Source organism: Rattus norvegicus, chromosome 18 (assembly GCF_021556685.1).
Source record: "Rattus norvegicus strain SHRSP/BbbUtx chromosome 18, alternate assembly SHRSP_T2T, whole genome shotgun sequence".
Taxonomy (NCBI): Eukaryota; Metazoa; Chordata; class Mammalia; order Rodentia; family Muridae; genus Rattus; species Rattus norvegicus.
In genome coordinates, this window is record NC_141551.1 from 82,302,022 (window position 1) to 82,323,525 (window position 21,504).

At 35.5% G+C, this 21,504-nt stretch overlaps 1 protein-coding gene across 1 annotated transcript in view; it reads right to left on the minus strand.

Moving 5' to 3' along the window:
- Positions 1–12,629: 12,629 nt before the first annotated feature.
- The window catches only part of LOC147999905 (uncharacterized), a 50,163-nt gene continuing 41,288 nt past the window's right edge, over positions 12,630–21,504 (minus strand). Inside the window, exons 4-5 of the mRNA XM_087593735.1 lie at positions 19,257–19,306; positions 12,630–13,733 (exon numbers count right to left, since the gene is read on the minus strand). Coding sequence (XP_087449861.1) covers positions 13,703–13,733; positions 19,257–19,306 — 81 coding nt within the window. The 3' untranslated portion in view covers positions 12,630–13,702. The remainder of the gene's footprint in view (positions 13,734–19,256; positions 19,307–21,504) is intronic.

Consider the following 21,504-nt stretch of genomic DNA (forward strand, 5'->3'; position numbering starts at 1 on the left):
AGATGAAGAAAGCTACCTAGAGGAAGCAGAAGTGAGCTCGCCTACTTTGGAAAAGGCTCCATCTATGAAGGGAGCCTAAGAGTCAGCCTTTCAACTTGTTCAGCTGCCTGCAAGTCGTCGAATGTGGTTCAGGTTTTTGGTTGTGATGAATTGTTACTAATGCTGGAGTGACTTTTTGAGTTGTTTCTATTCCTAAGGTAACCTCTCTCTCTCTCTCATATTCTTTTAAGCAACCACAAAATGCCTAATTGGAGCATCGATCTGGACTTTTGTGAACTGTGTTCTATTGGAGATTGGTTGCCTATTAACATCTCAGTAACAGTGCCACACAAATAGTGAGAAGCCTGGGGGGTCTAGATGTCCTTACTTTTGCTGTGTCCTCTGCCTAGAATTGTCTTCTCCCTATTGTCAACATCACTAATAATTTTAGATTCTTCTAGTATTCATCTTTGCTCTCTTTCAAATGTGCTATAGATCTTATTTTCCTTTATTCATATTTTACAGTTGAGTTACTTAAATCTTGCTGTTTACTACTCTGTCATAACAAAGTTCTCTGAATACAGACTCACTTAACAGAATCCCAGTGAACCATTTGGATAATGTGGGTCACCAAGAGACAAGTGTCATCATGTCCATACCTCAATTATTACTTTATTTGAAAATTTTGTTTTTACTTCTAATTATGTGTATATATTGGTGGTTTGTGGGTTTATGCATGTGCTTAGAGATGTGCACAGGGGCCAGAAGTGGTTATCAAATCTTTCCAAGGTGAAGCCAGCTATCTGAGTTAGCTGCTTGCTGTGCAAGAGCAAGTCCTTTTAAACATTGAACCACTCCCAATTGCCAATTTTAGTTCAAGAATGTCTGTACATAGATTGTTGCTCTCTCTCTCTCTCTCTCTCTCTCTCTCTCTCTCTCTCTCTTTGTGTGTGTGTGTGTGTGTGTGTGTGTGTGTGTGTGTGTCTTCCTTTCTCTCTTTCTTATGACACTGTCCACATACTCACTTTCTTTTGTCTTTGTTTGGGGACTACTGTTTTTATGTAAGATATAAGATGTGCTGTTGATTCAAACTTATTTATAAAAAAAAATCATCACTTTGAAACCAACCAGTATTATCTATATTGCAATTCTTTTTTTACCCCTTCCCTTCTTTTTTTATTTTTTAATAGTCCTATCTCTCTGAGTTCACGCTCATCAATCATACTGGGAAGCTGACTTATGTTCTCCACACTTCAGCTGTAACTGGATTACAGACCTGAAAAACTTACTCAAAGTTTAAAATGTGATAAACGTAATCAAATTGCTATAGTCAAACTCTAACAGTGGTGAATAGATGACACTAATTACCTTTTCTTATTATACTACAAATGTGGTTTACTCCATCTTTATTCATGAAGAAATATCATGCAGCCCACTGAGGGACTGCAGCAGGATGTAATATTGGCTTATTTGTTTTCTTAGTGTTACTTCTTTTCCAGCATCCAAGAGATGTAATTTTGAGCTGCAATATGTTTGTATGCAACAGTGTTTTATCCACTTTGGAAGATAATTGTTATCCACTGCAAAGCTTCACATTTTACATAAACAAGTGCTTTCACAGTTTCAATAAAATGTTATAAATTTTTTGTTGGTTTATTTTTTGTTTTGGAAGAAGTCAGATTATTTCAAATCAGTTCACACAGAAAACAAATGGGGCCTGAGAGAGGAAAGTGCAGGAAAAATGAGCAGAAAGATTCCATTGTTTTCAGAAAGCCACAAGGAAACACAAGGCACTCAAACCACTTCTTCGTGTTTTTGTGGGGAGACTCCTCAGTAATTCATCTTGAAAACTGGTTACAGAAGAGAACTGAACTTTTCCTTACCATCTCTCCACATTGAATATGCCACAAAACTATTTCCATTGGTTGCAAAACAGGCAGTTAATAGCCTTGCCTTTCAATGTTCACAGTCATTCTCCATAGTCATTCTCCACAAGAAGAATTGTACAAAAAAAAAAAAACCTACAGATGTTTCTACCTTTCATACAGCTAGTATTGATTTGTTTTATTCTGGTAAGGGAAGAGCAAAAGAAAACCTGCATCCCCAGAGTGTCAGGGTTAAAACTGGTGGGGCTGAGAAATGACTCATGTGCCTATCACTGATATGGTAGGGGTTTGACTGTCAGACTCTTAAACTTTGGAGACTGAGATTTCAAATGAGTATGAATTTTATTAGCACCTAGTGGAAGGCATAGAGTCATGAGAGGCTGCCCATGGATGGGGAGATTTGAACCAGGAGTGGTCTGCTGAAAACTAGACACTCTCTTTTGAAGGACCACAATCTGACATGATGATGAGGAGTTGATAAATTCGGTTAAATTTGAATTTTGGAAAGTTACTCATCAAATTAGTAATGAACAGGGAAACACTTCATGGCTACTTAGATTTTTGTTATTCACAAAGTTGATTTCTTTACAACAATTATACATTTTTCTGGATATAAAGATCTTAAAGCTAAGCAATTCCCCTGAAAGATGAGTTTAACACAATATGAACACTGGATTACCTCCATCCACACAGGTCTACAGCAGTGGATGGTTAAATTTCTCTTTCCATAAACCTGCTTCTAAGCATTTACAGATCAAAGACATACAGGCGTTGTCATTACAAACAGGTAAGCTTCAGATGGCGTCACATTCTGGACATCCTCCTGTTCCTTTAAGGCCCACTGCAGACCCAAAAGGAACCCGCTCAACACAAGGAAGTGTGAGAGATAGGAAGAGTGACAGTGAAGTGTTGTTTCCTTCAATACTGCTGTCAGACATATATGATAGGAGGACCATTGCTACTTTGAAGTGAGGGATATTGGACCCTATCCTGTGGCCAAGCGAGTATCCAGCTATAGGCTCCATGTGCTTCTGTGAATTTACAGGGGCTATGGCTGCCTTCTTTTTCTTTTAATTTTATTTTTCTTGGATATTTATGTATTTACATTTCAAATGTTATCCCCTTTTCCCCCTCCCATAACCCTTCCACCTGCTTCTATGAGGATTCTTTCTCTCCCACGCATGTACTCTTACCTCAATGCCTTGGCATTCCTCTACTTTGGGAAAATGAGCCTTTACAGGACCAAGGACTTTTCCTCCTATAGATGCTGGACAATGCTATCCTCTGCTGCATATGTGGCTGGAGTCATGGGTCCCTCCATGTGTACTCTTTGGTTGGTGGTTTAGTCCCTGGGAGCTCTGGTGTGGTCTGGTTGGTTGATATTGTTGTTCTTCCTATGAGGTTGCCTTCATATTGATTTCTCACTAAAAAAACTGTTTTGTTTAACCTACAAATTGTCAGAACTCTGAATTAATTCCTAACTGAAGTATGCATTTCCCACCTTCTAGTCTTAGGTAAACTATTTAACCATTGTCTTATTCAGCAGCTCATGGATCTGTGAATGTTTGAAACAGAGATTTTTATAATGGTGACATGAAATATGGTATTTAAAATTACTAAAAATGCACTACACTAAAAGGGGGTTTCAGATATTAAAATGAGCTGACAGAAATTGTAGAAAAGCTTTTAGCATGTAAATTTTAAAAGATTAAAGTTGAATCATAAGCTTTGTATGGAAACTTTATGTGTAGGAAATTTTTAAAAAAGGCTTTGGAATTTTCCCACTGTTTATCTTGTATCAAGGATTATAAGCTAGCTGAAGGTATTGAGGTGATAATGGTGAAGTGTGAGAAAAAAGAAAAAAAAAAAACAGCAAACACCAGAGCCCTTGCAATACATAAGAGCATGCATTCAGATAACACACGTGGTTTCTGTCTCATGAAATCAACAGATGGTATTTCAGAGAAGGAAGTGGAATAAAATATAAATTAAAATTATAGACACACAAACACATCGTACAAATTCCTTTATTATAAACTCTATAAATTTCTGTGTAATAGAAACAAAGATGTCCCTAAAAGATTCCACTGTTCCAGAATGTTCCCATCCCAATACCTTGCTTGAAATCACACTTCTGTTGTTCTCTTCTCAGCATCATTTCTATCTACTCTGTCACCTTATGCTGAGAAAATAACTTTTACAAACCGCTCTCCCCATCCATCAAGTAGATAAGATTCCTTCTCAGCTACCCCCTCCCTTCTCCATGGCAAAAGCTTTGAGCATTCAGCAGCTGTTTGAAAAAGTCATTCTAAAGGAACCCTGAAATGACTGTCTTTCATGTGTCCCAATGCAGTCTTTCTGTTCATGTTTGGGTGTATATGTAAATTAACTCTGGACTGAAGTGAGCCCCAGTGTGTCACACTAAAGCATCCCCATCACTATTGAATGGTATAAAAGGATATGCTTCAAACTCTCGAGCTTAGGCTTCCTATATCGGAGTGAGAAATGAACGGAGAGGAAATTGTTGAAAAAGCCAAAAAAAAATTGTAAGTAGGTAGTGAAAAATAAACAGTAGTGAATTACAGGATTCATTTTCTTCTTGATAGAGGACCAATTGTTGAAGACTTACATAGCATGCAGCCCCATACGTGTGTTATAGTAGATAGGCTTCAATCAGTATTGAAAACCTTAACTCATGGGTGAAAATATGAAAGAAAAAATACTTAAGAAGCATATTATTTTTATAGTTACAGAAATTTACAAAAAAGTCAAGTACACTTGCAAATGAGATTCATCTCATACTTTATCATGAATTCAATCGTACGTTAGAAAGTACTTGTTTTCAAATACATTGTTGTATTAGACAGCAATAATTCAGACCTTCTCAGGCTACAAAAGTAATAATTTGTCATTAACCCCACATTTTAAAAAAAAATCTATTCTTTTCATATGTAAAGAGAAAGAAGAGTGCCATTGATTTTGAGTCTGGAACAGTCAGTCACATGTATCTCTTTTATAATGACATCTAGTATATTTTATTTTATTTTTTTTTTCCGTGTGGAGAGGTTTAATGAAAAAAGAAGAGTAGAAGAGGGGAGGAACAAAGGCCTGCCATGAGCATGTGGAGGGAAGGGAAATGGGGAGTGAAGGGACAGAGTGACATCTAGTCTTTTGTAGGAAGAAGTAAAACACACTCAGGAATGAAGTATACTTTATTTAACTAGAAAAACTTCTCAAGACTATCTTTAAACACTTGTGCTTCATTCCTAGATAGAGAAAGGTAATTAATAAAGGGTCTCCCTTGGAAATAAATTTGGTAGAAGTAATTCTTTGTAAAATTTTCTATTATTTGAAGATATCCAGTGTGACAAGGCTTGGTGTCCTCCATCTGCTGTCAGTTGCAATATCTGCTCGCAAGACGCTCCTGAGACTGTCATGCTTCCCCCATCCAAGCAAGAAAGCAATCACAGGAACTCCACGGAGTAAAGGGATATGTGAACAGCATCAGGAATGAACAGCTAACGGAGACAAAGAGTTCTGTGCACATGACCTGCGTCCGGTTTTTATATTTCATCATCAACATCAAAAGTCTTTAAAAGGGTTTTGATTGCTTTTCTTATCTCAAAGAAGTGAAAAACTGTGGTCTACTTAATGATACAATTTAGATAGCTATGGTAGTTAAATCCCACTTTATATCGGACTACTTATCAGGTAATAAATCAGGTAAAAACACAGTAAATATAATGTGTCTTAAATTTCCTGAGCAACATAAAGGCCAATGATTTAGTATATTTTGATATAATCGTGTCTCTGTGTGTGATATGTTGTGGGGGTGTGTTTCATACACTTCTTAGTGTGGGTGTATGAGTATAGGAAATGACTTTTTATGTGAGTGCTCACAACCTGAATTGAGGTCCTTTTGCTGACACAGCAACGGTTTATTGACTGAACAATATCTTGGGGCTCTAAGGTAGTTTTAAATCAATGTTTTACTGAGAAACAACTAATGCTTCAACAGCAGAATGAAGACTCCTATCTTCTTTTCTAACTGACACCACATGACATACATATCAAATATAAGCACAGGCATATGGATATAAACCTATTACATACTAATATAAAATATATACACTCTACACTTGTAAATATATGCTTATAAACCATCACACATAAACACCTCTAGCAGGGTAAAAGACTGATTTAATTTTATAATTTCACAACAAAAGATGGCGAACCAACTTATGGGTGAGAATCCAGTAGTAATCCTAAGAATTGAGGGAAAGTTTTATTTTTAAGAAAGAGGAGGCCAGCACCATGTTGAGTCATGTGATAACTCAAGCCTGGGAAACTTAAAGAAACTGAAACAGCCTGGGCTGCAGGCTGTAAATCCTCTGCTGTGTGATAAGTAGTTACAGATCAGACAGTTAGAGATCAAGCTGCTTCTTAAAGGAAGTTTTTCAGGATACTCATATTCCGTCTAACAACATGGGTTCCAAAGGAATTTTGGGTTGAAATCCTAGTTAGACAAGATACTTATTTATGACAGGTATATTAAAAGCTGATTAAGTTTATTTTTATAAAGAAGAGAGTACAGAGATTACTCAAATCACGTGGGGATTTTCATCCATGGTTTGGATCTTAGATAGGGGAAAATTAGTAACTGACTCCAAATAGAGTATTGTGATATTTACAAGTTATTAAGGTTAAATAAAAATCAGTGGCTCCGGATAGAGGGCTTGACACATTGATATATTTTGGGTTAAAGTCCTTGTTTGATAAGTTGCTTATTGGTATTAGATTTGATAGAAGATGTTTAGTTTGTTGTATGAATTACCCTGCTAAAGGCCATATGGCTCATTGATGCATGGTAGCAAGGGTGTGTGGTACTTTTGATATTTAACACAACAAGAAGCTCAGATTCTCTGAACGAGGGTTCCACGGGGATTTTAGGTTAATTTCCTGATATCATAGAGCACAAAAGCCTATCAGGCTCATTGTTTAACACTACTGTTTAGCTTACTTCATTTTATAAATTGTTTAATCTTCATAATGGATATGACTTTGAGTTTTATGGTTATATTATTACTCTGGGAGCAAGTGAAAGATACAAGCTTTTCTGGTTACAGACAAAGGAACACAGTATTTTGGGAGAAAGATTTTGTCTTTGTGCTTTTAAAAAGTGTGATAATGCTCTGGAAACCTTACAGAGTCATACCGATCAGATTTGAGAGAGGTAGACCACCTGAAAAACTAGGTTCAGGAGAATCAAACAAAAAGATATCTGAATTCTAAACTTTTGTCTTGAGAGTTGTATTTTGCAGAATGTGCCTACATGAATTCCTGGTCTCAAGGACTTTCAGCTGAGTTCAGTCAGGACACATTGGCTACAGCATTTGCTTCATTCTTCCTACCCCTACCCCCAAGGATATCTCAATGCCCATGTACAGCTTAAAGAAGTTATAGAGAAGTCGTCGCCCCAATTCCCTGGACTTTTGGGGGGCTGAAAATGGTTATTCTAGGGTTGTTTTTATGAGGAATTTAGAAATGGTTGTAATTTAACAGGGAAGATTTAGCTAGATTGAGTTGTACAGTCATAATCTCATTTGAAATTAAAAAATAATATCTTTGCTTTGATATATAATTTATTTGTCAAAAAAGTTTAAAAGTACAAGGTTTAGAACCAGTCCTTCTATTGATGTCATTGTAAACTTCTAAGTTGATTACACATGTGAGTTGAGGGCCAAATAGCAAATTCATGGCTCTGAGTTTGTGAGAGTACTTTTTTTTTCTTTTTTTCGGAGCTGGGGACCAAACCCAGGGCTTTGCATTTGCTAGGCAAGCGCTCTACCACTGAGCTAAATCCCCAACCCCGAGAGTACTTTCAAGATAATATTTAGGATATGGAGACAAGAATCCAGATTACCTTCTATAGACAGATGGCTTTCAAAAACATCAGAAATCCATAAAATATGAGATTTAAAGTTATTTATTTTTGTTGAGACACATCTGTCCTAACAGTTCCCCTTTGGTGGATTTAATGAAGAAGTTGAACATCTCTACCTCCAGGTGAGGAAATACACTGGACAAAATGCCTGTTTTATCTGCAGATTAATGCTGAACAGAAAAGGACAAATTATGCAGAATAGTTGACTGATAAGCCTTGCCAAGACAGTGTGATCAGCCCTTCAAAATCTGCATTTCAAGAGTCTGCCAGTTGATTTTGGTCCTAAGACTGAAGACTTGTGCTCACATGTTGCTAACAGGGGACTGTGCTAGTGGAGATTTGTCTCTACAACCTCTCAGTTCTGGAAGCCGTGTTAGGCTTCCTATGTGTATAGATATTTGGTCATTCAAAGATTTCTGACGGGGTTGAAGACATTATAGTCTCATAGCCTATCAGGCTGTTTAACTCTAAATATACATATTTTATTGGATAGTTATCAGATAGTATACAAGCTAGCCAAGATATAGCATAGATTTTAAGCCTTTCTTAAGCTGGAATGGATAACTAAATGTTCTATTTAACTGATAAAGTTTTGGACTGGGTGTTAGATTAATTTTATTTACAAAATAATAATAGTTCTGCTCAGCTTATATTTGAGAGAAAAGATTTTTTTAATTAGACAAAAAGGGTGAAATGTGGGATGATGTCACAGGTGAGGCAGGTACAAGATAGGATGATGCCTGTCATTGGACAAGAAGGAATGATGGGTGGGAGAAAAGTTTGAAGGAAGAGGAGGAGATGGGAATGTAAGAGGAGGAGAGAGAAGCCTTTGCAAGAGACAACATGGAGGCTGATGTAAAGATTCCATGCTGTACCTTTACAGGTTGTTATGAATGTTCTTAAGGGATGGATGTGTTCTGAGTTTTGTATGTTTAGGTGGGCAATTATATCTTATCAATTGGATCTAAGGTTACTGAGTTGTGTGTTCTTTCATGTGTAGATTTAAGTGTAAGAGAGTGTGTGGCGGTTTGTCTGTGCCACCACAGAATTGGAATGTGTGCTTCTGGCAAGATATCTAGCAGATATATATATACATATATATATACATACATATATATACCACACTCAAACATATATCACACATAACACACAAATACATAAAAATACAGTTTTAAACTTATAATCTCACACATGCATAGATGCATATATACATGAACACACTTACACTTATTCACATACGTATACATAAACAGAAACAATATAGTATAACCATTTGTACTGATATAATTTTTGCATCATTGTCAATATATTAGGTGGCTATAGTTGCATGTACACATGTCTAGGGCTGCTGTTTTATTCCACTGGATCTATGATTCTACTTTTATGCCAAAATCATGCTGTTTTATTATTATAAATGTAATATATTTTGAGATCTGGAATGGCAATCCCTCTAACATTTTTCATTTAGCTTAGGACTCTTCTGACTGGGCTCTTTTTTTGGTTCCATATGAATTTTAGAATTTAAAAGAAAACTGTGAATACTGTTGGAATTTTTATTGAGATTTTATTGAATCTGTAAATTGCTTTGGGTAAAATAATTATTTTTAAAAGATTAATCCTAACAGCCATTTTGTTTTGACTATAGACTTTTCAACTCCTTAGTTAGGTATATTATTAGCTGTTTTATTTTCTTGTAGGGTATTATGAATGGGAATATGTCTATGGTCCCATTATCAGAGTGTTTATTGTTGGTGTATAGCTAGACTACCAGTCTTCTAAGTTGATTTTGTATTCTACAACATTGCTGAAATTTTTGGTTAGTTCTCCCAATTTTCTAATGGAACTTTGAGATAGTTTGTGTATAATTTCATATTATCTATGAATAGAGATAATTTGATTTCTTCTTTTCTTATTGTAATTTCTATTATTGCTTCAGCTAATGATGTGAGCATTATATGGAAAAGAGTGGGGAAGGTTCCGTCTCACTGCTGATTTTAATAGGACTGGTTCTAGTTATTTTTTCTGTTTATGATAATTTTGTCATACATAGCTTTTATTTTGCTGAGCCAGTCTATCCTTTTTAAAGCATACATCATAGAGCCATATTGTGTATTGTCAAATATGTTTTTCTCAATCTACTGAGAGGATCATTTGATGTTTTGAATTTAAACCAATGTATGTGGCTTATTACATTTATAAATTTACATCTGAGAAAACACCCTGAACCTCTGGGATGAAGCAAGCTTGATTATGGTGGATAATGTACGTATTAAGTTTGTAGGCACATTTATGAGAATTTCTGCATCTCTGTCCACCAATGATATCAGACTACAAGTTTTGTTGTGTCTTTTGTGCCAGTTTTGGTATTAGAGTAATCTTGGCTTAGTGGATAGAGTTTTGGAGTCCTGCTTCTCCTTATTTTTCTCTTTTGAACAATTGAAGACATATTTGTTGTAGGTCTTTGAAAACTTAATAAATTTAAGCTAGGAACCTGTCTTGGCCTGGAATTATTTTATTCAGAAGATTTTTGAAGATGGTTCGGTCACCTCATTTGTCATATATCTTTTTAGACTGTTGATCTATTCTTAGTTTATCTTTGATGCTTCTGATTAAGTGTTAAATGTGTCCATTAATTTAGATTATTCAACTTTCTGGAGTTTAGGCTTTTAAAATTTTCCATTATAACTTTCTACATTTATTTGGTGTCTATTATAATGATTTCTTTTTTCTGCTGATTTTGTTCATTTGATTATGTTCTCTTTTTTCTTTTGGTTAGTTAAGTTGTGTTAATATTATGTAATCTCTTCAAAGAACAAGCTTTACTGATTATCTGTATTATTTCTTTGTTTCTATTTCATTCTTTTCTCTTCTGATATTTCATTTACTATCTACTACATGTATATATGGTTTGCTGATGGTTTTCTAACCTTTTGTTTGCATGATTAAGCCATTTATGTTTGCTCTTTCTGGCATTTCAATATAGACAAAGATTTCTCTCATAGGACTGCTTTCAATAGGTCCAAGAGGATTGGCAATGCTGTGTATCTTTTTCTTTAATTCTAGGGTTGTTCTTTTTTAAATTACTTCCTTGGTTTCTTCTTTCATCCACTTACCATCCAGGACTGAGCTTTGTAAATATGAGCGTTTATTGGAGACTTGTTTGCTATCAATTTCAAGTTAATTTTACTGTGTTTAGGTAAGGTACAAGGAATTATTTCAATATTTCTGAATGTGTTCAGATTTATTTATGTTACAGGCTGGGACCTATTTTAGAGACGCCTACATGTGTTGCTGAATATAATATGCTTTCTTTAGTGTATGAGTAGTAAGTTCTGTAGAGATCTGTCAGGTTCCGTTGATATGCCACCTAATTTTTATATTTCTCTGATCATTTTTTTAGATGACCAATCTATTGAAAAACACTGGGTATTGAAATCATCTATTATCAACAGGTCGGCGTTAATGTTCAACTTTATGTTATGTAGTTCACAATTTTATAAAACGTAATCCACTAGACTTGAATGAACATATATTTTAGGTTATAAATGTTTTCTTGTTGAATTTTTCCCTTTAGTAGAATCAATTGTCCTCTGTTATCTCTCCCAATTAGGTTTAAATTTACTTTATCAGATATTAAGGTGATTCCTATCTTTAGAACTAAGATATGTGTTTCGTAGATAACAGAAAGATGGATTCTGTTCCTTAATTCATTCATATAGCATTTGTCTTTTAATTGGGAGAGTTAAGGCCATTATGAACTGAAGTTAATATTGAAGTTGTTTGTTGATTTTTTTTATGTATTTATGTTCTTAGTTGTACTTTGTGTCTCAGTAATTACAGCTTCATCTACTTTCTAAGATCTTTTGCCTCTGGTTGTTTCTACGGACCAAAGAATTGCTTCCAGGGCTTTCTGATATGGCAGATATGAGTTTTAGTACAAGGTATACTTGCTATATATGAAGATAATGGAGTGTGTAGCCACGGTATTTTCAGGGAAAGGGTTAACCAGGATGGGCTGGATCTATAAGAGGTCTCAACTATAAAACACACAAACTGAGTAGTGAATATAACCACATAAATAAACTTCAAAAGGATTTGACTAATAAATTTTTATGGTAAAGATTCATATTCTTAAAATGTATACTGTGGGTTACAGTTTAAATGTTTCTCATATATCTATATCATGTATATTTTTTTTCCTATTTGTTGACCCTGTTTTGGGAAATTATAGGAATTATGTTGTTGGGACATAGCTGAAAGATGTAATCCCCTGAGGCAAACCCTTGAGAATATATCATTGCTGACCATTTCCAGTGCCAGACCTGCTTCTTGGATGACCAGCAAGGACATAGTCTTATGAATTCTTAGAAACTAAGTCAAATATTGAAGACTAAACCCTGTTTACATAGCCTTTCAGTGCCTCACAGGAATGAGATAAGTTCTTTGTTTATTTACACAGTAGTGCAATGCTGGCCAAATGTCTCCTACAGATGATAATTTACATATAAATATTGATACAAAGTTGTAAATAAAATATTAACACATAGAATGCAATAAAACCCCATGAATAATACACTCTAGTAGGATTGATTTTGGCAAAACAGGAATGGCTCAAAAGTAGGGCATTAACTAAATATATCTTACAGCATAAACTGCTCAAGATAGAACACATGAAAACCTCCCAAATGTATACCTAGTAAAATTATCTAATGGCACAACGTAGGAAGACCACTTCTTTAGCAAGATAATAGTGTGACCTGAAATTCGTAAGGCTTATTATTGTAGTGTGAGAAGAATAACAAAGCAGCACACAGAAGGTAAGACTTACTGTTTTGTACTAATGATAACAATAATATAATGTTATTGGATTTAAATGATATGAATGAATTACAAGGATAAATTACAAAAATTATGGTAGTTGTTTACATGAGTAAAACATCAGCAAGTAATTTATAAAGGTAATATAAATTAACAACTTTTCAAAATATAGAAAAGGTTGTCAACATAGAAAAGTCCTTTCAAAGTACTAAAACTCAACTGAACTAAGCCTGTTCACAATCATGTTATAATATAAAGAAGAATGAGAGAATTGGATAAAATGTCAGATGTGCTTTTGCCTAGACAGCAGTATGTTAACCATGTTTGAAGTTTAAACTGATCTCAGTGAATTTCAAGTATCTAAAAGTGATTAGCTACATTATTTCTAAATAATAAGCACAGCCAGGGCTGATGAGATGGCTCAGTGTGTAAAACACTTGCTATCAAGCCTAGTGAACTGAGTTCAAGCCCTGGGTCCAGCCTGGTGAACTAAGTTCAATCCCTTCCCTGGATCCTACATGGTAAAAAGAAATAACCAAAACTCTTGAAAATTATCAGCTGACCTCCACAAGTTTATTATGGTACAATCAACACATACACACACACACACACACACACACACACACACACACACAGACAGAGACAGAGAGATAGTCAGAGAGAGACAGAGACAGAGACAAAAACAGAGAGACAGAGAGACACAGAGAAAGAGACACACACACAAAGACCCAGAGAGAGAGATAGAGACAGAGAGAGAGAGAGAGAGAGAGAGAGAGAGAGAGAGAGAGAGAGAGACAGACACACAAAGAGAAAATACTGGAGAGAGCATCTCTCTTTGCCCACATCAAAGTACATAAATACAGTGGTTAAAATGAGAAATAACCCCCATGTATTTAAACACTTATTCCATAGTTGATGGTACAATTTGTGGATGTTATGCAACCTTTAGGTGGTATGATGGAAGAATCTCATGGGGTGCGGTTTGAACATTTATAGTCCCCCATCCCTTCCTTCTTGCTCTCTTTTTCCACAGTAAGGATAGAAGTATGATTAGCCACCTTTCTATTTTTGCCATTCAGCCTTCTGTCATTCTTGCACTAGCTTCCCTGGAATCCAAAATAAAAAAAAAATATTTTTTAAAATTATCATATTTTTTCATAGATTTATTATAATTAAACAGTGATACATGAAAAATGATAAACTCCAACATTTATTTTATATATATTTATAAATTAAAACTTTCATATTTGCTAAAAGTCATAACACATATAAAAGACATGCCTTTCTAGGAAAATGTTCATCTGATGTGTGATAAACTAATAAATATATTACATTCATGGTAATATTATTAACCAATTAATAATAATACCAATAACCAGGTAGAGAACAGAGTCCTAAAAACAATCCCAATAGGCAATTAATATTTCAAAATGTGTTTAAACAAATACACAGCCAGTCATTTTCAGAGAAAGATACTTAGGATCACATAGATCTAAATGAGAAGTCTCCATTGACTCAGAGCTCAGGGAATCCCATAGAAGAGGAGAAAGAGAGAGTGTGAGAGCCAGAGAGAATGGAGGATACTAGGGAAATAGAACTCTCTAAATCAACTGAACAAAACTCATAGAAACTCATCCAAACTGAAGCTGCAAATGCAGGGCCTCTGTGTGTGTATATCTATATATATCTATATATCTATATATATGTATATATATACATATATGTGTATGTGTATATATATGTATATATGTGTATATATACATATATGTGTATGTATATGTGTATATATACATATATATGTGTGTATAAATATACATACATATATATAATAACTTTCAGCTCAATATTGTTGTGAGACTCCTTTGCATGAGGACACGTTAATCTCTGATTCTGAGCCTTCTGTTTTGCTTTTTCCTTCTCTTGGTTAGTCTTGTCCAACTTGGATGTGAAAGCTTTTGTTTTATCTTATTCAATTCCATTTGGTTATGTTTAGTTGTTATCTCTTTGAAGGCTTTACTCATGAGAGACAGAAAGGAAGTGGATATGCAGGGGAAGGGTGGTGGGGAGGAATTAGGAGAGTAGGAGCTAAGGCGAGGAAATCAGGATATATCACATAAAAAATATTTCCAATAAAAGACTTTTTTAAAAGATTAAAAAATGTATTTAAATATACTACTCATGAAGCCATGTCTAGGAAGAAGAAATTCTGCATTTTGAGAGCAATGAACGGGGCACGAAGATAAAGAGTGGAAGCTAGCTTTTCTGGACTAACTCAGGATAGCACGTTGAGAATGTAACAAGAACAGGCGATGAAAAAGCCTGGTAAAACACTTGTCCTGAGACCAAAAAAACTTCGACTCTGATTTCCAGCATCTTTTATTGGTGTGTGGGAATGGCAGCTCAACTGCAACCTGGTGCTCATAAGGGTAAGAAAAGGATTCCCCATAGCTGAGCGCCAGAGGAGCCAAACTGACGAATTGAATGCAAGTGAGAAAGAAGCCTACCTCAATAGTCAAAGAAGGCTGGTAAAACACACAATATCAACTTCCGGCTTACGTGTGTGTGTGTGTGTGTATGTGTGTGTGTGTGTGTGTGTGTGTGTGTGTGTGTGTGTGTGTGTGTCTGTGTGTATCTATGCCAACATTTGATCACTCACCCCCCCAACACAGGCACACACACACATGTCTAAACAACATTCATACATACACACATGTATGCACACTGAAATATTTGATCCCATTCCAACACACACAGAGGGACATACAGGCACACACACACACACACACACACACACACACACACACACACACACACATACACCACTCACCCACATGCCTATATAAGAATGTATATATATATATATATATCCTTCACACAGAAAATAATCTAGAGAAAGTACATTAAATTAATGTACATCAAGGCTCTGCAAGTTTAAGGTTTGTTCAGAACTTTTTATATTCTCCTTTCCTAATATATTATTTTCTTATGTTAATATGTTGATCTCTGAAGTTACTGTGTAAATCTTTTATTACTTTTATTCCTCTCATGTTAACACATGTGCAAAGCAATTTACTTGAAAGATGACTTAGAAAACTAATCTTATTCACTACAGAAAGGCATTCAAGGATATGTTTTCTGGTTAAATTAGCTTTTTTTTCATACATTTCCTCATATCATCAATTAAATATTACCTTTTCTCATCTTAACATTAAACTGTTACTGATTTTCATCCAGAGATACAATATATTCTTCATTTCTATTTACTTAATTTTATTTTGCTTCATCTTATAAATTAGTTTAAATATGTTATTCAACATAAATTATGCAATTAACTACTTACAGATTTTAGAACTAATTCTACAATTATGGAAAATATTCATACTGGATAAAGGAATTTTAACCTAACCTTGCAACTCTTCCTTTTGTTTCCTATTCAATTTAGTGACATTGGGTAGGTTATAATACCCAGCCAGAAAGTGAACTGAATAACTACACGATAAAAGGATAATTATATAAACAAAGCATTTTAAGATTATCACATTCATGTTTTATCCAAAATGACAAAGAGAATTTCAGTTTAATATTGAAGTGATTGGTTGTATTCTGTGCAGTGTATTTTGCATAAACATTTTGATAACATCTTCATAAAAGAAGATTGGAATAGCCATTAGCATTTTTATTTTAAGGATGTCATGGGAGAGAAATGTTTTGCTATCTCTTCATGTAGCAACCCATGACACTGGGACTTAATTCAGATATGTGCGTCACCCATTCTGTGACTGCTAAAGGGCCACAGTCTTGTTGCTCAGCAGAAGTGAGTGTAACTACTGGTTTTATTTTATGTTATCTTGTTTTTAAATATTTTCTGTGTGTGGGTACATCTGCACAGCTTCAGGTGTCCAAGAATACTAGTAGACATCAAATTCAATCAAACTAGAATTCCTGATAGTTATGAGCTGCCATGTGAGTGCTAGGAGTTGAACCCAGGTCTTCTGAGAGAACAGCAAATTTTCTAAGCCACTAAGCCATTTCCCCAACCGTGAAGGGTTACAATTTTCATGTTAGGAGCTAAGAAAAAAATGAGTACTCTCCTAACTACACAAAACTCAAATTGAAGCATTTATAACAATAATAAAGAGATTAAAATGTCATCTATTCCTGATATTTTTGATGTTCTATAATTCATATTTCTGGAAGTGATCATAGAGGTGCATAAAGAGAAAATACCATGTAACTTATATGACTATGCTGGGCAATTTTATTTATATTTTAAGTGTGCAAATATACAGTAGTGCTTAAATTTTTATTTATTTTATGTTATTGTTAGAAGACTTCTTATTAGGAATAGAATACATTTTGGGGAGTATCTCTGTGATGTTTTGGACACTCAATAAATTCCAGAGATTTGGGATAAGACATTCTAAGAAATTTATTGTATTATAGGGAGAGAAAGGGCTTGCTATCAAAGTGAAAGGAAATCATCAGAGAAAGTGACCCAAAGTCACTCTACAAACAAGATTTAAGCAAACTAAATGAATTTGCTATTGGCTCATTATCCTATCTTGTCAACTCATGTCTTGAACTGTCAGCATTTCTTGTGCAAAAGTGAATAATAAGAGGACTAAAATGACCCTTGAGCTTCTCCTAATGGATTCACCTTCTCTTCTGCAATTATGTTTCTAGCAAGCCCAGTCTGCTTCTATGTGCCTTTGATATGAAAATATACTATAGCAAAATCAAACCCTCTAGGAGCTCTTACTTATGACTTTATTGGACATTTATCAAATCTGAGAATCATGGAATATTTGTTCATACATATTTGTACTCAGGATTTCAGGGAAAAATATTCCCTTGCTATTCAGAATTGACTTATGACAAATTAAAGTATTAATCCATGAATTAGATGCTTAGTTAGGAAAAAGGAGAGCACAGTGACCATTTGAAATTGTGAGGTCCTATTGGTATTCTTTATATCATATAATATTATCATATAGTATGTATCATGTGTCACATATCACTTATCATAGCATATAACAGAAACCATATGAGAGAGCACCTTTTGGGTAGAATGAGTGGGTTTTGAGGAGAATATTAAATAGTTCGTTGACTTTCTTCTTTTGATCTTTTCCTACCAGATACATTGTTCTTTGTGGTGGAATTGAAAGGAAGAGATGAAATTAGAGGGGAGACTTAGTGGGGCTTCAGAAGTTTGTATTTTTTTTAATGGAAACTTTATACCAGTTAGAGAACATTCATTCCTAGTCAAGGGCTCTCTCACACATTAGCTCAACTTTCATATCTTACACAATCATAATTTGAGCCCTTGCTTTCTGATGACAATCTCAAGTATGAATAAAGCCATTCATTTGCTTGAGCAATTAAATTTTAAAGGGGAAAATTGAGTGAGCCAACATAATGTACTATGGAAAATAACATAATAACATAATCAAGTCAAGATATGATCACTGCGTCAATATAGGGCACATCTCTGTAGTGATCCATACTCAAGGGTACGTCAGGCACCTGCTCATGGTCAAATACTACCAGGAATCTTTTTTTTTTAATTTTTTTTTGGTTCTTTTTTTTTTTCGGAGCTGGGGACCGAACCCAGGGCCTTGCGCTTCCTAGGCAAGCACTCTACCACTGAGCTAAATCCCCAACCCCAGGAATCTTTTTTATTACCGCATATGAGATGAGACAGAGAAGAGGTGAGAAGTGAATTATACTAAGTCCATGTTGTTGTAAAAATATAAAAATAAAGATGTAAGTCTTTTATCCTGCTAGGCCCACTCCGCAGTGTCCCAAGATATCTGCTAGATATCTTGGCGGAAACACAGCCCAGCCGCACACTTTCTTACACTCAAACCCTCACATAAAAGAACACACAACACAATAATCTTAGATCCAATTGGTAAAATATAATTGCCCACTTAAACATACAAAGCCCGGTATGTTCCCTTGAGAACATTAATAACAACCTGTAAATACACAGAGCAGAATCTTAACATCACCTGCCATCTTGTCCTGCCACGGCTTCTCCGCCCCTCTCTCCCTCCTGTCTCTTCCTCTCTCCCCTAGTCTCCTCCTCTTCCTTCAAACTTCTCTCCCACCCATCCTTCCTTCTCCTCCAATGACAGGCCTCCTTCTATCCTGTACTTGCCTCACCTGTGGCATCATCCTACAGGTCCACATGAATTATACTAAGTCTACAGTTGAGTTCCTAATTCAAAGGTAGGAGGTAAATGTGGAAATTGGTGAGGTTGCTCTCATTAATGCAATACTGACACTAACCTGTCTGTATGCTAGGTTGGAAAGGTAAAAGATGACTGGGATGAAGACTGAGAAAGCTGTCCAGCAACTCCAGGGAAAAACAACAACAAAAGGATAAATCAGACTACAGTGACAGAGGATTAAGAATTCTGAAAATACAGATATAACATCCAATCATTGCTCACCTCTGTTTTTATATTTGTTTCACTTGGTTTATGTTTACTGGGCCCAGTCCCCTAGAGATTCACTGTCGTCTAGGTCAGATTTCCAATGATAGTTTCTGTTCTCCTGGGTACATATGGAAGCTCAAGTTCCCCCAAGATTGATCCATTAAAAATCAATCCCCTCAGACACAGTACCTGATCATCTGTACAGCCACATCTCTCCATTTACAAAGGACTTCGGAATGCTGAATACAAGAAAGAAAGCCGGCAAAGCAAAGTGAAGAATAAAATGGATATCATTAGAATAGTAGAGACACTTACATATAATATGAATTACTGAGTGCTAGTACTAATGCTCATGAACCATGTTGCACATAGGTGATCTAGGCATATAATCATATAGTGAGAATCAATAAGAATTCTATTTACACATAATCGAACTCTCAAAATTTGCCCCAGTATAAAGCAAAACAAACTACATCAAATATCACACATGATATGCAGAACTGATATACTTTCTTATAAGTAGTTTAAGCAGACAAAGTTTTGTTGTTCTGAATCATACAAACTGAAGTATTAGTGTTCAAATGTATGTGGAAACGGAAAGAGGGAGGTGAGATGGACCCCAAAGCTTAATAGCCTTGAAACCTTTTTAAATAGCTATTAATGATGTATCAGACACACCTTTTCTCCCTGTTAGAGATCAAACTCAGAGGCTCACTCTTGGTAGGTACTCATTCAGCATTAAGGCAACACAGCATTAAGGTTTATCAGAAAACAAAAAAAAAAAAATTCTCTGTAGCAAAATTTGGACGTGACCGGAGCTCACTAAAAGGTATTTTTAAACCTAAAAGCCAAAGTATTTGACATAACTTATGGTGAGGATTTCATAAATACATGTACGTTAAACTAGATCTGGAAAGGTAAATGTGTTGGAGCAGAACTGTAATAGTCAACGATTATCAGAAACTAACTAGGAAGAGAGTGAAATACAAAATATCGTAAACATTTTCAAATAAAGAAATGCTGGTAACTCATCAATAATGCTCAGTTAACTCAAGACTTGTCCTACATTTTACATAATGAATCCCTTTATTCAAAATAAAATGATATGAATAAAATATTTATACAATTTTATTATAAAGTATATTATTTTAACATGAATTATTACCAATGTAGCCAACAATGAAGTTAAATTTTGTGATTCTTCCATGAAATGAAATTCACTTAGCTAATTAAAAATGATATAGTGGGACACCAAAGTACAAGATGGAGTACAGACACTTTGGGAAAAACATCTCTTATGAAATACTTGCTTCTTGCTGTTATTCATTCTAAATGTATATTTTGGTAGATGGAAGGGATGGGCCCACATAATTTAAATGCAGCAGGCAATGGGAGGGAGCCGAACTCTAGCACTTGGGAGATGGATGGAGGGAAACAGGAGTTCAATATCATCCTCACTGTTGTGCAGCAATTTCCAGTAGATTGAGACTTTACCACAGGGACTGAGTTGATCTTAAAATCCAGAAAGGAGCAAATCTCAGGAGTTCAGGAAAACTGAAATTTGCAAGATTATTTCCTCAAGAATATACAAGCAAGAAACCATTCTCAGACCCGAAGAGCTAAAAGACTCCCAGCTGCCAAGCAGTGTGTACATCAGCAGGGAGCTTCGGGGATGCAGTTCTCACTGTCTGTGTTTGGGTGGATTTTGTAATATCTTCACTATGAGACACCCTAGATTCTGTGTGTAACCTGTCAGCCACTCACCCGTAAGTAACACTAACAAACACAGCAGTTTGCCAAGTAGGACTTGGTGGAATCTTTCCATGGTCTGCTGTTGTTCCCTTGTCTGTGGTTGACAAATTCATCACCCCAGCCCCATACTCGGCCAGTGAAACTTAGATGTTGCTGATTCTGTTTCCAATGCATCTCCTTTTTTTTTTTTTTCATCTTTATTAACTTGAGTATTTCTTATTTACATTTCAATTGTTATTCCCTTTCCCGGTTTCCAGGCCAACATCCCCCTAACCCGTCCCCCTCCCCTTCTCTATGGGTGTTCCCCTCCCCACCCTCCCCCCATTGCCACCCTCCCCCCAACAATCACGTTCACTGGGGGTTCAGTCTTGGCAGGACCCAGGGCTTCCCCTTCCACTGGTGCTCTTACTAGGATATTCATTGCTACCTATGAGGTCAGAGTCCAGGGTCAGTCCATGTATAGTCTTTAGGTAGTGGCTTAGTCCCTGGAAGCTCTGGTTGCTTGGCATTGTTGTTCTTATGCATTCCCTTTTGTTCTGTTGTGCACTCAGAATTCTCTGAAGTATGAGTCAGGCTCAAACGCAGTTTTCTTGTTTGGTCAGAGAACTAGACTCTGGCCAATTCAAGTACAAACAAAAATCATGATGACTTGTATGAAATATTTGGTGATGACCTGGGTAATGAC